Source organism: Haliotis rufescens, unplaced genomic scaffold (assembly GCF_023055435.1).
Source record: "Haliotis rufescens isolate VD_foot unplaced genomic scaffold, xgHalRufe1.0.p SCAF_4, whole genome shotgun sequence".
NCBI lineage: Eukaryota > Metazoa > Mollusca > Gastropoda > Lepetellida > Haliotidae > Haliotis > Haliotis rufescens.
This window is the reverse complement of record NW_025964112.1, coordinates 55,419,585-55,437,771: the sequence shown is the minus strand read 5'-3', so window position 1 is coordinate 55,437,771 and position 18,187 is coordinate 55,419,585. Positions and strand designations below refer to the sequence as shown.

The 18,187-nt window shown below is 38.3% G+C and overlaps 1 protein-coding gene across 2 annotated transcripts in view; it reads right to left on the bottom strand.

Annotated features, from left to right (window-relative positions):
* Positions 1 to 18,187, bottom strand: part of LOC124114876 (contactin-like) — a 109,244-nt gene that overhangs the window by 20,620 nt on the left and 70,437 nt on the right. For both annotated transcript variants that reach the window (XM_046475679.2, XM_046475671.2), the window contains 4 exons: positions 3,664 to 3,897; positions 1,557 to 1,662; positions 913 to 1,097; positions 63 to 193 (listed from right to left, as the gene is read on the bottom strand). In XM_046475679.2, the coding sequence (XP_046331635.2) occupies positions 63 to 193; positions 913 to 1,097; positions 1,557 to 1,662; positions 3,664 to 3,897 (656 nt within the window). The remainder of the gene's footprint in view (positions 1 to 62; positions 194 to 912; positions 1,098 to 1,556; positions 1,663 to 3,663; positions 3,898 to 18,187) is intronic.

Genomic DNA, 18,187 nt, shown 5'->3' with positions numbered 1-18,187 from the left:
AGGTTAGGTTTCTGAAATGTTATTTGAGTAAAGTGAAACTATATTGTGGGCCTAAATCTTACCGTGATCAGTTGGCCATTCTTGTACCACGAATACTGAGCACGTGGGCGACCTATGACCTCGCATCTCCATGTGAGTTGACTGCCAATATCAAGGTGTTGGTCTCTCAACGGGAAGATGAAGTATGGTTTTGCTGTCAATAGTTGGCATTATTGATTAGTCATAGTATTGCACAAAATATTGCATCAATGTCATCGTAGAGAGAGAGAGAGAGAGAGAGAGAGAGAGAGAGAGAGAGAGAGAGAGAGAGAGAGATTCTTTATTTCCTCCAGAAGTTAATCCGAAGATTATACATAATTAATCAAAGGTATTCACACAAACTCATATTACCTGTACATCTATACAATAAAAGACAGTAGCACCAGTGTCATGCCATTCACACAGTACAAAAGGTTAGATCAGATGACACAATCAAGGTAAGGCTTTAGTGTAAGTACATAAGCAGAAAATATCAGTATATCAGATTCCCATGTAACTATATCAATACATTGTGAGAAGTGAGTATCAGCACCAAAGAAAAATGAAACATAGCTTCTTCATCTTGTTGTCAATAGTTGGCATTATTGATTAGTCATAGTATTGCACAAAATATTGCATCAATGCCATCGTAGTATTTTCATATTTTACTATAATAATTTTAAACATTTGAATCCGGGGATAGGGTCGTGTCTGGAAGCAGTGACGAAAATATATCCTGTTTGTAAACAAAAATCCAAGTCCAACTGGATAGTTAAATTGCAGGCTCCTATCAATACCTGATATATTTTTCACAAAGCGAGGTTCTTGTTATACGTATTGTATTCGACGTACAAATCACTGCCTATTTAATTGTCACCCTTCCTAATGGCATACCTTCTATGTTGAGGTAGAAGCTCTTGGAATCCGAGGAGGAAGATCCTCTCTTCACGTGGCAGGTGTAGTTGCCGCTGTCCTCAACGGCGGCGTTAGGGATGACCATGACGCGGTTGAGGTCACTATACCGCACATTGCCAGCCATCGGAGCATCATCTCGCGTCCAGGAGTAGTACAAGGGGAGGCTGAAGGAGGTCAAGGTGATGTTTTTTTACAAAAGGACCATGCTCTAAAAGATGCTCAGCTAGTGTGGACTTTCCAGCAACGCAAATATGCACTTTCGTTCAACATGGACGTACGACAGGCTTATCTCTACGGTCAGTTGTGAAACACGGTGTTGTTGCACGATTAACCTAAACCTACATATACATATGGGAATTACAAAAGCGTTGACATCGCAGAGAACATTGGTGGTCCTTACGTCACAGACACATTTAGCGTAAGCGCTTACATGGAAGTGAAAATTGTCCCAAACCCTGAGATCAGAAGCATCAAGCTTTATGTGTAAAACTTTGGGGTTATCATTGCGATGTTCAGTGCTGTTCTACATTTTCTGCCGTGTCTCAAATTGATCAGTTTTCCCCCAACGATTTGTTCTCTAACGTATTGACGTATGAAAGGTGGAATGTCATGAAGGTCCGTACCGTCCGTATGCTAGACACTCTAATCTGATGTCCTCGCCACGGATGGGCGGGCTGGGGAACACGGCGGGGAAGTCGTTGTGGATGGTGGGGCCGAAGTCGTTGGCAGCTGAAACAGAACAGTAATGGTACATTTTATCTTAATTGTTCAAAACATATACATTGAAAGCTCAAATGGATTGTGCAAATATAATGCAAATATTGTCCAATTCACGACGCACTTTCAATAAACCATATACAGACAGCGAATAATAGTGTTAATATTAGACAATGAAATATATATCAGTGAGAATTAGTGGGAGATATGTTATTCCATATACTGAAGGACTCAAGCAAGGGAATGGATATAAATGGATGACGTTACAAATGTCTCCAATGCGTGAGTGATTACGGTACAACGCCACCTTTAGCAATATTCCAACAATGTCCGTTCGAGGGACACCAAAATGTTTTTCACAAATGTAAGAATCGAACCCGGACTTTTGGCGTGACGAGCGAACATTTTACCCACAGGCTTGGGTGAGACATCAGAAATCAGTAAACTCTTTTGTTTGCTTGGATCTAAAGCATTCTGTATTCTGCTGGATGTTTGGTTAGGCTAGTGGTGAAAGCGTCGCTAACTCCTAATATTCGGTTCGATTTCCTCCAAAGTACATTGTGTGAAGCCCGGCCTTATAATACAGAGGAACAGGAAGAGAGAACAGAGAGAGAACAGAGAGAGAACAGAGAGAGAGAGAACAGAGGGAGAGAGAGAGAGAGAGAGAGAGAGAGAGAGAGAGAGAGAGAGAAACAGGGAGAGAGAATACACAGAGAGAACAGAGAGAGGCGTACATTGCCAACGCTAGGTTCCATTACAAACTGTACGAATCTCCTGTTCTGTGTCTATCTACGTCCTAAGCCTTTATGACAGTTAAATAGAAACCTACACTCGCCAATCAATGTTAATTTACACAGGTAACCAGATCTGTGGTAACCTGCCTGAATATCATTGCGTGACGAATGTTTATATGCTCCTTGCCAGAGTATCTGGTGAGAGTAACGACCAGGAAAATGGTTTATTCATTAAGTGTGAGTTTAGGTAATAATTCCTTACAATAATACTACTGAAAAGGGTGCATATTGTCAGTTGCTCTTCTACAATAGGTGGGACGGTCGGGTAGCCTAGTGGTTAAAGCTCGTCACGCCGAAGACCCGGGTTCGATTCCCGACATGGGTACACTGTGTGAAGCCCATTTCTGGTGTCCCCCGCCGTGATATTGCTGGAATATTGCTAAAAGCGGCGTAAAACCATACTCACTCACTCACTCTGCAATAGGTGATCCTATTGTTGTCGTCATGTGTGATGCGTACGTATAGGCGATGTCCAGGGGGATCTCACTCTACTCTGATTTCTCTCAGCGTATTTTGATATTGAAATTATTAATAGCTTCTGAAGCTGGTCATTTTAGAAATGTAAGTGTCAGTAGACATTTACGTGTTGAGAAAACTCACGTAGATCCGTGAGGGATTACCTCGTGTGGCCCGACAAATATATGACAACTCACCTCAATATCGAAACTATTTTCACCACTTTAAACCTTTGGACAGTCTACTAATGTGTAAAATGACACGTTTCATGTTCATCTAGCATTGTTGACTGAACAGTAATATCAAATAATGATCTTTTTTGAAATTTATTACGTTTGCTCTAGCATTGAGGGCATGAAGCAAACCGACCGACTGCACCCTGTGACGACGGCAGTCTGGTACAGAGGTGGTCGATATGTTGACAGAACACAGGTTGTACCAGAGCTGACTCCATGTATAGCTACAATAGCTTGACAGCTCATGACACCTTGTCTTTCTACATATGTACATTAACCTCATTTTATTGTTACATTAAATACACGTCAGTCTTTCTTATTCATGAACATTAAATAATATAAAATACTTTCTATCGATGGACAAGAATGCAAGTCTCTGCAAAGGGTCTGTTAAAATAGTTTTACAGACTTCCGAGGGTAATAGTTTATGTTGATGATGATGATGATGATGATGGTAATGATGACAATTGTAATATTAATGATCATGATCATTATCATATGGGTTATAAATTGTGGTTTCCACGTACTCTCTCCTACGACAATGAGCTGGATGCCGAGGCTGGTCCGGCTGGGGGGCTGGGTGGTGGCGACTGTCTGTCCGAGCGGGGCGGTGAGTGTGACCACACAGTGATAGGCTCCGGCGTCAGACTGCTGGGTCTCCGAGAAATACAACTTCCCGTTGTTGGAGATGAACATGTATTGATTGAGGTTGGGCCGTACAAAATGGGCTGCGCTGTCCTTGAACCACTGGTAGCGGAGAACTGAAACAGTGAGTGAGTGAGTGAGTTAGTTAGTTTGATGCAGTCGACATTTAGGTGATGTATATTGAGTACATACAGTGGACATTTCAGCGATTTATTGAGTACATACTCTCGACATTTAAGTGATGTATGGAGTACATACTCTCGACATTTAAGTGATGTATGGAGTACATACTCTCGACATTTAAGTGATGTATGGAGTACAAGCAGTCGACATTTAAGTGATGTATGGAGTACATGCAGTCGACATATAAGTGATGTATGGAGTACATACTCTCGACATTTAAGTGATGTATGGAGTACATACTCTCGACATTTAAGTGATGTATGGAGTACATACTCTGGACATTTAAGTGATGTATGGAGTACATACTCTCGACATTTAAGTGATGTATGGAGTACAAGCAGTCGACATTTAAGTGATGTATGGAGTACATGCAGTCGACATATAAGTGATGTATGGAGTACATACTCTCGACATTTAAGTGATGTATGGAGTACAAGCAGTCGACATATAAGTGATGTATGGAGTACATACAGTGGACATTTCAGCGATTTATTGAGTACATACTCTCGACATTTAAGTGATGTATGGAGTACATGCAGTCGACATATAAGTGATGTATGGAGTACATACTCTCGACATTTAAGTGATGTATGGAGTACAAGCAGTCGACATTTAAGTGATGTATGGAGTACATGCAGTCGACATATAAGTGATGTATGGAGTACATACTCTCGACATTTAAGTGATGTATGGAGTACAAGCAGTCGACATTCAAGTGATGTATGGAGTACATACTCTCGACATATAAGTGATGTATGGAGTACATACTCTCGACATTTAAGTGATGTATGGAGTACAAGCAGTCGACATTCAAGTGATGTATGGAGTACATACTCTCGACATTTAAGTGATGTATGGAGTACATACTCTCGACATTTAAGTGATGTATGGAGTACAAGCAGTCGACATTTAAGTGATGTATGGAGTACATGCAGTCGACATATAAGTGATGTATGGAGTACATACTCTCGACATTTAAGTGATGTATGGAGTACAAGCAGTCGACATTCAAGTGATGTATGGAGTACATACTCTCGACATTTAAGTGATGTATGGAGTACATACTCTCGACATTTAAGTGATGTATGGAGTACAAGCAGTCGACATTCAAGTGATGTATGGAGTACATACTCTCGACATATAAGTGATGTATGGAGTACATACTCTCGACATTTAAGTGATGTATGGAGTACAAGCAGTCGACATTCAAGTGATGTATGGAGTACATACTCTCGACATTTAAGTGATGTATGGAGTACATACTCTCGACATTTAAGTGATGTATGGAGTACATACTCTCGACATATAAGTGATGTATGGAGTACATACTCTCGACATATAAGTGATGTATGGAGTACATACTCTCGACATTTAAGTGATGTATGGAGTACAAGCAGTCGACATTCAAGTGATGTATGGAGTACATACTCTCGACATTTAAGTGATGTATGGAGTACATACTCTCGACATTTAAGTGATGTATGGAGTACATACTGTCGACATATAAGTGATGTATGGAGTACATACTCTCGACATTTAAGTGATGTATGGAGTACATACTCTCGACATTTAAGTGATGTATGGAGTACATACTCTCGACATTTAAGTGATGTATCGAGTACATGCAGTCGACATTTAAGTGATGTATGGAGTACATACTGTCGACATATAAGTGATGTATGGAGTACATGCAGTCGACATATAAGTGATGTATGGAGTACATACTGTCGACATATAAGTGATGTATGGAGTACATACTGTCGACATATAAGTGATGTATGGAGTACATACTGTCGACATATAAGTGATGTATGGAGTACATGCAGTCGACATTTAAGTGATGTATGGAGTACATACTGTCGACATTTAAGTGATGTATGGAGTACATACTGTCGACATATAAGTGATGTATGGAGTACATACTGTCGACATTTAAGTGATGTATCGAGTACATGCAGTCGACATATAAGTGATGTATGGAGTACATACTGTCGACATTTAAGTGATGTATGGAGTACATACTCTCGACATTTAAGTGATGTATGGAGTACATGCAGTCGACATATAAGTGATGTATGGAGTACATACAGTGGACATTTCAGCGATTTATTGAGTACATACTCTCGACATTTAAGTGATGTATGGAGTACATACTCTCGACATTTAAGTGATGTATGGAGTACATACTCTCGACATTTAAGTGATGTATGGAGTACAAGCAGTCGACATTCAAGTGATGTATTGAGTACATACTGTCGACATTTAAGTGATGTATGGAGTACATACTGTCGACATATAAGTGATGTATGGAGTACATACTGTCGACATATAAGTGATGTATGGAGTACATACTGTCGACATTTAAGTGATGTATTGAGTACATACTGTCGACATTTAAGTGATGTATCGAGTACATACTGTCGACATATAAGTGATGTATGGAGTACATACTCTCGACATTTAAGTGATGTATGGAGTACAAGCAGTCGACATTCAAGTGATGTATTGAGTACATACTCTCGACATTTAAGTGATGTATGGAGTACATACTCTCGACATTTAAGTGATGTATGGAGTACAAGCAGTCGACATTCAAGTGATGTATTGAGTACATACTCTCGACATTTAAGTGATGTATGGAGTACATACTGTCGACATATAAGTGATGTATGGAGTACATACTGTCGACATATAAGTGATGTATGGAGTACATACTGTCGACATTTAAGTGATGTATTGAGTACATACTGTCGACATTTAAGTGATGTATCGAGTACATACTGTCGACATATAAGTGATGTATGGAGTACATACTCTCGACATTTAAGTGATGTATGGAGTACAAGCAGTCGACATTCAAGTGATGTATTGAGTACATACTCTCGACATTTAAGTGATGTATGGAGTACATACTGTCGACATATAAGTGATGTATGGAGTACATACTGTCGACATATAAGTGATGTATGGAGTACATACTGTCGACATTTAAGTGATGTATCGAGTACATACTGTCGACATATAAGTGATGTATTGAGTACATACTCTCGACATTTAAGTGATGTATGGAGTACAAGCAGTCGACATTCAAGTGATGTATTGAGTACATACTCTCGACATTTAAGTGATGTATGGAGTACATACTGTCGACATATAAGTGATGTATGGAGTACATACTGTCGACATATAAGTGATGTATGGAGTACATACTGTCGACATTTAAGTGATGTATTGAGTACATACTGTCGACATTTAAGTGATGTATCGAGTACATACTGTCGACATATAAGTGATGTATGGAGTACATACTGTCGACATTTAAGTGATGTATGGAGTACATACTCTCGACATTTAAGTGATGTATCGAGTACATACTCTCGACATTTAAGTGATGTATCGAGTACATGCAGTCGACATTTAAGTGATGTATGGAGTACAAGCAGTCGACATTCAAGTGATGTATTGAGTACATACTGTCGACATATAAGTGATGTATGGAGTACATACTGTCGACATTTAAGTGATGTATTGAGTACATACTCTCGACATTTAAGTGATGTATGGAGTACATACTCTCGACATTTAAGTGATGTATCGAGTACATACTCTCGACATTTAAGTGATGTATCGAGTACATGCAGTCGACATTTAAGTGATGTATGGAGTACAAGCAGTCGACATTCAAGTGATGTATTGAGTACATACTGTCGACATTTAAGTGATGTATTGAGTACATGCAGTCGACATATAAGTGATGTATGGAGTACATACTGTCGACATATAAGTGATGTATGGAGTACATACTGTCGACATATAAGTGATGTATGGAGTACATACTCTCGACATTTAAGTGATGTATCGAGTACATACTCTCGACATTTAAGTGATGTATCGAGTACATACTCTCGACATTTAAGTGATGTATCGAGTACATGCAGTCGACATTTAAGTGATGTATGGAGTACAAGCAGTCGACATTCAAGTGATGTATTGAGTACATACTGTCGACATTTAAGTGATGTATTGAGTACATGCAGTCGACATATAAGTGATGTATGGAGTACATACTGTCGACATATAAGTGATGTATGGAGTACATACTGTCGACATTTAAGTGATGTATGGAGTACATGCAGTCGACATATAAGTGATGTATGGAGTACATGCAGTCGACATATAAGTGATGTATGGAGTACATACTGTCGACATATAAGTGATGTATGGAGTACATGCTGTCGACATATAAGTGATGTATGGAGTACATACTGTCGACATATAAGTGATGTATGGAGTACATACTGTCGACATTTAAGTGATGTATGGAGTACATACTGTCGACATATAAGTGATGTATGGAGTAAATGCAGTCGACATATAAGTGATGTATGGAGTACATACTGTCGACATATAAGTGATGTATTGAGTAAATGCAGTCGACATATAAGTGATGTATGGAGTACATACTGTCGACATATAAGTGATGTATGGAGTACATACTGTCGACATTTAAGTGATGTATTGAGTACATACTGTCGACATTTAAGTGATGTATCGAGTACATACTGTCGACATTTAAGTGATGTATGGAGTACATGCTGTCGACATATAAGTGATGTATGGAGTACATACTGTCAACATTTAAGTGATGTATGGAGTACATACTGTCGACATATAAGTGATGTATGGAGTACATGCTGTCGACATATAAGTGATGTATGGAGTACATACTGTCGACATATAAGTGATGTATGGAGTACATGCTGTCGACATATAAGTGATGTATGGAGTACATACTGTCGACATATAAGTGATGTATGGAGTACATACTGTCGACATATAAGTGATGTATGGAGTACATACTGTCGACATATAAGTGATGTATGGAGTACATACTGTCGACATATAAGTGATGTATGGAGTACATACTGTCGACATATAAGTGATGTATTGAGTACATACTGTCGACATATAAGTGATGTATCGAGTAAATGCAGTCGACATATAAGTGATGTATGGAGTACATACAGTCGACATTCAAGTGATGTATTGAGTACATACTGTCGACATTTAAGTGATGTATCGAGTAAATGCAGTCGACATATAAGTGATGTATGGAGTACATACAGTCGACATATAAGTGATGTATTGAGTACATACTGTCGACATTTAAGTGATGTATCGAGTAAATGCAGTCGACATATAAGTGATGTATTGAGTACATACTGTCGACATTTAAGTGATGTATGGAGTACATACTGTCGACATATAAGTGATGTATGGAGTACATACTGTCGACATATAAGTGATGTATTGAGTACATACTGTCGACATATAAGTGATGTATGGAGTACATACTGTCGACATTTAAGTGATGTATGGAGTACATACTGTCGACATATAAGTGATGTATGGAGTACATACTGTCGACATTTAAGTGATGTATTGAGTACATACTGTCGACATATAAGTGATGTATGGAGTACATACTGTCGACATTTAAGTGATGTATGGAGTACATACTGTCGACATATAAGTGATGTATGGAGTACATACTGTCGACATTTAAGTGATGTATGGAGTACATACTGTCGACATATAAGTGATGTATGGAGTACATACTGTCGACATTTAAGTGATGTATGGAGTACATACTGTCGACATATAAGTGATGTATGGAGTACATACTGTCGACATATAAGTGATGTATTGAGTACATACTGTCGACATATAAGTGATGTATGGAGTACATACTGTCGACATTTAAGTGATGTATGGAGTACATACTGTCGACATATAAGTGATGTATGGAGTACATGCAGTCGACATTTAAGTGATGTATCGAGTACATGCAGTCGACATTCAAGTGATGTATGGAGTACATACTGTCGACATATAAGTGATGTATGGAGTACATGCAGTCGACATATAAGTGATGTATCGAGTACATGCAGTCGACATTCAAGTGATGTATGGAGTAAATGCAGTCGACATATAAGTGATGTATGGAGTAAATGCAGTCGACATATAAGTGATGTATGGAGTAAATGCAGTCGACATATAAGTGATGTATGGAGTACATGCAGTCGACATATAAGTGATGTATGGAGTAAATGCAGTCGACATATAAGTGATGTATGGAGTACATACTGTCGACATATAAGTGATGTATGGAGTACATACTGTCGACATTTAAGTGATGTATGGAGTACATACAGTCGACATTCAAGTGATGTATGGAGTACATACTGTCGACATTTAAGTGATGTATCGAGTACATACTGTCGACATATAAGTGATGTATGGAGTACATACTGTCGACATTTAAGTGATGTATGGAGTACATACTGTCGACATATAAGTGATGTATGGAGTACATGCAGTCGACATTCAAGTGATGTATGGAGTACATACTGTCGACATTTAAGTGATGTATGGAGTACATACTGTCGACATTTAAGTGATGTATCGAGAACATGCAGTCGACATATAAGTGATGTATGGAGTACATACTGTCGACATATAAGTGATGTATGGAGTACATGCAGTCGACATATAAGTGATGTATGGAGTACATACTGTCGACATATAAGTGATGTATGGAGTACATACTGTCGACATTTAAGTGATGTATCGAGTACATGCAGTCGACATTCAAGTGATGTATGGAGTACATACTGTCGACATTTAAGTGATGTATGGAGTACATACTGTCGACATATAAGTGATGTATGGAGTACATACTGTCGACATTTAAGTGATGTATGGAGTACATACTGTCGACATATAAGTGATGTATTGAGTACATGCAGTCGACATATAAGTGATGTATGGAGTACATACTGTCGACATATAAGTGATGTATGGAGTACATGCAGTCGACATATAAGTGATGTATGGAGTACATACTGTCGACATATAAGTGATGTATGGAGTACATACTGTCGACATATAAGTGATGTATCGAGTAAATGCAGTCGACATATAAGTGATGTATGGAGTACATACTGTCGACATATAAGTGATGTATGGAGTACATACTGTCGACATATAAGTGATGTATGGAGTACATGCAGTCGACATTTAAGTGATGTATCGAGTACATACTGTCGACATATAAGTGATGTATGGAGTACATACTGTCGACATTTAAGTGATGTATGGAGTACATGCAGTCGACATATAAGTGATGTATGGAGTACATGCAGTCGACATTTAAGTGATGTATGGAGTACATACTGTCGACATATAAGTGATGTATGGAGTACATGCAGTCGACATTCAAGTGATGTATGGAGTACATACTGTCGACATTTAAGTGATGTTTGGAGTACATACTGTCGACATATAAGTGATGTATGGAGTACATGCAGTCGACATTTAAGTGATGTATCGAGTACATGCAGTCGACATTCAAGTGATGTATGGAGTACATACTGTCGACATATAAGTGATGTATGGAGTACATGCAGTCGACATATAAGTGATGTATCGAGTACATGCAGTCGACATTCAAGTGATGTATGGAGTAAATGCAGTCGACATATAAGTGATGTATGGAGTAAATGCAGTCGACATATAAGTGATGTATGGAGTAAATGCAGTCGACATATAAGTGATGTATGGAGTACATGCAGTCGACATATAAGTGATGTATGGAGTAAATGCAGTCGACATATAAGTGATGTATGGAGTACATACTGTCGACATATAAGTGATGTATGGAGTACATACTGTCGACATTTAAGTGATGTATGGAGTACATACAGTCGACATTCAAGTGATGTATGGAGTACATACTGTCGACATTTAAGTGATGTATCGAGTACATACTGTCGACATATAAGTGATGTATGGAGTACATACTGTCGACATTTAAGTGATGTATGGAGTACATACTGTCGACATATAAGTGATGTATGGAGTACATGCAGTCGACATTCAAGTGATGTATGGAGTACATACTGTCGACATTTAAGTGATGTATGGAGTACATACTGTCGACATTTAAGTGATGTATCGAGTACATACTGTCGACATATAAGTGATGTATGGAGTACATGCTGTCGACATATAAGTGATGTATGGAGTACATACTGTCGACATATAAGTGATGTATGGAGTACATGCAGTCGACATTTAAGTGATGTATCGAGTACATACTGTCGACATATAAGTGATGTATGGAGTACATACTGTCGACATTTAAGTGATGTATGGAGTACATGCAGTCGACATATAAGTGATGTATGGAGTACATGCAGTCGACATTTAAGTGATGTATGGAGTACATACTGTCGACATATAAGTGATGTATGGAGTACATGCAGTCGACATTCAAGTGATGTATGGAGTACATACTGTCGACATTTAAGTGATGTATGGAGTACATACTGTCGACATATAAGTGATGTATGGAGTACATGCAGTCGACATTCAAGTGATGTATGGAGTACATACTGTCGACATTTAAGTGATGTATGGAGTACATACTGTCGACATATAAGTGATGTATTGAGTACATGCAGTCGACATATAAGTGATGTATGGAGTACATACTGTCGACATATAAGTGATGTATGGAGTACATGCAGTCGACATATAAGTGATGTATGGAGTACATACTGTCGACATATAAGTGATGTATGGAGTACATACTGTCGACATTTAAGTGATGTATCGAGTACATGCAGTCGACATTCAAGTGATGTATGGAGTACATACTGTCGACATTTAAGTGATGTATGGAGTACATACTGTCGACATATAAGTGATGTATGGAGTACATACTGTCGACATTTAAGTGATGTATGGAGTACATACTGTCGACATATAAGTGATGTATGGAGTACATGCAGTCGACATATAAGTGATGTATGGAGTACATACTGTCGACATATAAGTGATGTATGGAGTACATGCAGTCGACATATAAGTGATGTATGGAGTACATACTGTCGACATATAAGTGATGTATGGAGTACATACTGTCGACATATAAGTGATGTATCGAGTAAATGCAGTCGACATATAAGTGATGTATGGAGTACATACTGTCGACATATAAGTGATGTATGGAGTACATACTGTCGACATATAAGTGATGTATGGAGTACATGCTGTCGACATTTAAGTGATGTATGGAGTACATACTGTCGACATTTAAGTGATGTATGGAGTACATGCAGTCGACATTCAAGTGATGTATGGAGTACATACTGTCGACATTTAAGTGATGTATGGAGTACATGCAGTAGACATTCAAGTGATGTATGGAGTACATACTGTCGACATTTAAGTGATGTATGGAGTACATACTGTCGACATATAAGTGATGTATGGAGTACATGCAGTCGACATTTAAGTGATGTATGGAGTACATACTGTCGACATATAAGTGATGTATGGAGTACATGCAGTCGACATATAAGTGATGTATCGAGTACATGCAGTCGACATTCAAGTGATGTATGGAGTAAATGCAGTCGACATATAAGTGATGTATGGAGTAAATGCAGTCGACATATAAGTGATGTATGGAGTAAATGCAGTCGACATATAAGTGATGTATGGAGTACATGCAGTCGACATATAAGTGATGTATGGAGTAAATGCAGTCGACATATAAGTGATGTATGGAGTACATACTGTCGACATATAAGTGATGTATGGAGTACATACTGTCGACATTTAAGTGATGTATGGAGTACATACAGTCGACATTCAAGTGATGTATGGAGTACATACTGTCGACATTTAAGTGATGTATCGAGTACATGCAGTCGACATATAAGTGATGTATGGAGTACATACTGTCGACATTTAAGTGATGTATGGAGTACATAATGTCGTCATATAAGTGATGTATGGAGTACATGCAGTCGACATTCAAGTGATGTATGGAGTACATACTGTCGACATTTAAGTGATGTATGGAGTACATACTGTCGACATTTAAGTGATGTATCGAGTACATACTGTCGACATATAAGTGATGTATGGAGTACATGCTGTCGACATATAAGTGATGTATGGAGTACATACTGTCGACATATAAGTGATGTATGGAGTACATGCAGTCGACATTTAAGTGATGTATCGAGTACATACTGTCGACATATAAGTGATGTATGGAGTACATACTGTCGACATTTAAGTGATGTATGGAGTACATGCAGTCGACATATAAGTGATGTATGGAGTACATGCAGTCGACATTTAAGTGATGTATGGAGTACATACTGTCGACATATAAGTGATGTATGGAGTACATGCAGTCGACATTCAAGTGATGTATGGAGTACATACTGTCGACATTTAAGTGATGTATGGAGTACATACTGTCGACATATAAGTGATGTATGGAGTACATGCAGTCGACATTCAAGTGATGTATGGAGTACATACTGTCGACATTTAAGTGATGTATGGAGTACATACTGTCGACATATAAGTGATGTATTGAGTACATGCAGTCGACATTCAAGTGATGTATGGAGTACATACTGTCGACATATAAGTGATGTATGGAGTACATGCAGTCGACATATAAGTGATGTATGGAGTACATACTGTCGACATATAAGTGATGTATGGAGTACATACTGTCGACATTTAAGTGATGTATCGAGTACATGCAGTCGACATTCAAGTGATGTATGGAGTACATACTGTCGACATTTAAGTGATGTATGGAGTACATACTGTCGACATATAAGTGATGTATGGAGTACATACTGTCGACATTTAAGTGATGTATGGAGTACATACTGTCGACATATAAGTGATGTATTGAGTACATGCAGTCGACATATAAGTGATGTATGGAGTACATACTGTCGACATATAAGTGATGTATGGAGTACATGCAGTCGACATATAAGTGATGTATGGAGTACATACTGTCGACATATAAGTGATGTATGGAGTACATACTGTCGACATATAAGTGATGTATCGAGTAATTGCAGTCGACATATAAGTGATGTATGGAGTACATACTGTCGACATATAAGTGATGTATGGAGTACATACTGTCGACATATAAGTGATGTATGGAGTACATGCTGTCGACATTTAAGTGATGTATGGAGTACATACTGTCGACATTTAAGTGATGTATGGAGTACATGCAGTCGACATTCAAGTGATGTATGGAGTACATACTGTCGACATTTAAGTGATGTATGGAGTACATGCAGTAGACATTCAAGTGATGTATGGAGTACATACTGTCGACATTTAAGTGATGTATGGAGTACATACTGTCGACATATAAGTGATGTATGGAGTACATGCAGTCGACATTTAAGTGATGTATGGAGTACATACTGTCGACATATAAGTGATGTATGGAGTACATGCAGTCGACATATAAGTGATGTATTGAGTACATACTGTCGACATTCAAGTGATGTATGGAGTACATACTGTCGACATTTAAGTGATGTATTGAGTACATACTGTCGACATTTAAGTGATGTATGGAGTACATGCAGTCGACATATAAGTGATGTATTGAGTACATACTGTCGACATTCAAGTGATGTATGGAGTACATACTGTCGACATTTAAGTGATGTATGGAGTACATACTGTCGACATTTAAGTGATGTATGGAGTACATGCAGTCGACATTTAAGTGATGTATCGAGTACATGCAGTCGACATTCAAGTGATGTATGGAGTACATACTGTCGACATATAAGTGATGTATGGAGTACATACTGTCGACATATAAGTGATGTATGGAGTACATACTGTCGACATATAAGTGATGTATGGAGTACATACTGTCGACATATAAGTGATGTATTGAGTACATACTGTCGACATATAAGTGATGTATGGAGTACATGCAGTCGACATATAAGTGATGTATGGAGTACATACTGTCGACATATAAGTGATGTATGGAGTACATGCAGTCGACATTTAAGTGATGTATGGAGTACATACTGTCGACATTTAAGTGATGTATGGAGTACATACTGTCGACATTTAAGTGATGTATGGAGTACATACTGTCGACATTTAAGTGATGTATGGAGTACATACTGTCGACATATAAGTGATGTATGGAGTACATGCAGTCGACATTCAAGTGATGTATGGAGTACATACTGTCGACATTTAAGTGATGTATGGAGTACATACTGTCGACATATAAGTGATGTATGGAGTACATGCAGTCGACATATAAGTGATGTATGGAGTACATACTGTCGACATATAAGTGATGTATGGAGTACATGCAGTCGACATTTAAGTGATGTATCGAGTACATGCAGTCGACATTCAAGTGATGTATGGAGTACATACTGTCGACATATAAGTGATGTATGGAGTACATACTGTCGACATATAAGTGATGTATGGAGTACATGCAGTCGACATATAAGTGATGTATGGAGTACATACTGTCGACATATAAGTGATGTATGGAGTACATACTGTCGACATATAAGTGATGTATCGAGTAAATGCAGTCGACATATAAGTGATGTATGGAGTACATACTGTCGACATATAAGTGATGTATGGAGTACATACTGTCGACATATAAGTGATGTATGGAGTACATGCTGTCGACATTTAAGTGATGTATGGAGTACATACTGTCGACATTTAAGTGATGTATGGAGTACATGCAGTCGACATTCAAGTGATGTATGGAGTACATACTGTCGACATTTAAGTGATGTATGGAGTACATGCAGTAGACATTCAAGTGATGTATGGAGTACATACTGTCGACATTTAAGTGATGTATGGAGTACATACTGTCGACATATAAGTGATGTATGGAGTACATGCAGTCGACATTTAAGTGATGTATGGAGTACATACTGTCGACATATAAGTGATGTATGGAGTACATGCAGTCGACATATAAGTGATGTATCGAGTACATGCAGTCGACATTCAAGTGATGTATGGAGTAAATGCAGTCGACATATAAGTGATGTATGGAGTAAATGCAGTCGACATATAAGTGATGTATGGAGTAAATGCAGTCGACATATAAGTGATGTATGGAGTACATGCAGTCGACATATAAGTGATGTATGGAGTACATACTGTCGACATATAAGTGATGTATGGAGTACATACTGTCGACATTTAAGTGATGTATGGAGTACATACAGTCGACATTCAAGTGATGTATGGAGTACATACTGTCGACATTTAAGTGATGTATCGAGTACATGCAGTCGACATATAAGTGATGTATGGAGTACATACTGTCGACATTTAAGTGATGTATGGAGTACATAATGTCGTCATATAAGTGATGTATGGAGTACATGCAGTCGACATTCAAGTGATGTATGGAGTACATACTGTCGACATTTAAGTGATGTATGGAGTACATACTGTCGACATTTAAGTGATGTATCGAGTACATACTGTCGACATATAAGTGATGTATGGAGTACATGCTGTCGACATATAAGTGATGTATGGAGTACATACTGTCGACATATAAGTGATGTATGGAGTACATGCAGTCGACATTTAAGTGATGTATGGAGTACATACTGTCGACATTTAAGTGATGTATGGAGTACATACTGTCGACATATAAGTGATGTATGGAGTACATGCAGTCGACATTCAAGTGATGTATGGAGTACATACTGTCGACATTTAAGTGATGTATGGAGTACATACTGTCGACATATAAGTGATGTATGGAGTACATGCAGTCGACATATAAGTGATGTATGGAGTACATACTGTCGACATATAAGTGATGTATGGAGTACATGCAGTCGACATTTAAGTGATGTATCGAGTACATGCAGTCGACATTCAAGTGATGTATGGAGTACATACTGTCGACATATAAGTGATGTATGGAGTACATACTGTCGACATATAAGTGATGTATGGAGTACATGCAGTCGACATATAAGTGATGTATGGAGTACATACTGTCGACATATAAGTGATGTATGGAGTACATACTGTCGACATATAAGTGATGTATCGAGTAAATGCAGTCGACATATAAGTGATGTATGGAGTACATACTGTCGACATTTAAGTGATGTATGGAGTACATAATGTCGTCATATAAGTGATGTATGGAGTACATGCAGTCGACATTCAAGTGATGTATGGAGTACATACTGTCGACATTTAAGTGATGTATGGAGTACATACTGTCGACATTTAAGTGATGTATCGAGTACATACTGTCGACATATAAGTGATGTATGG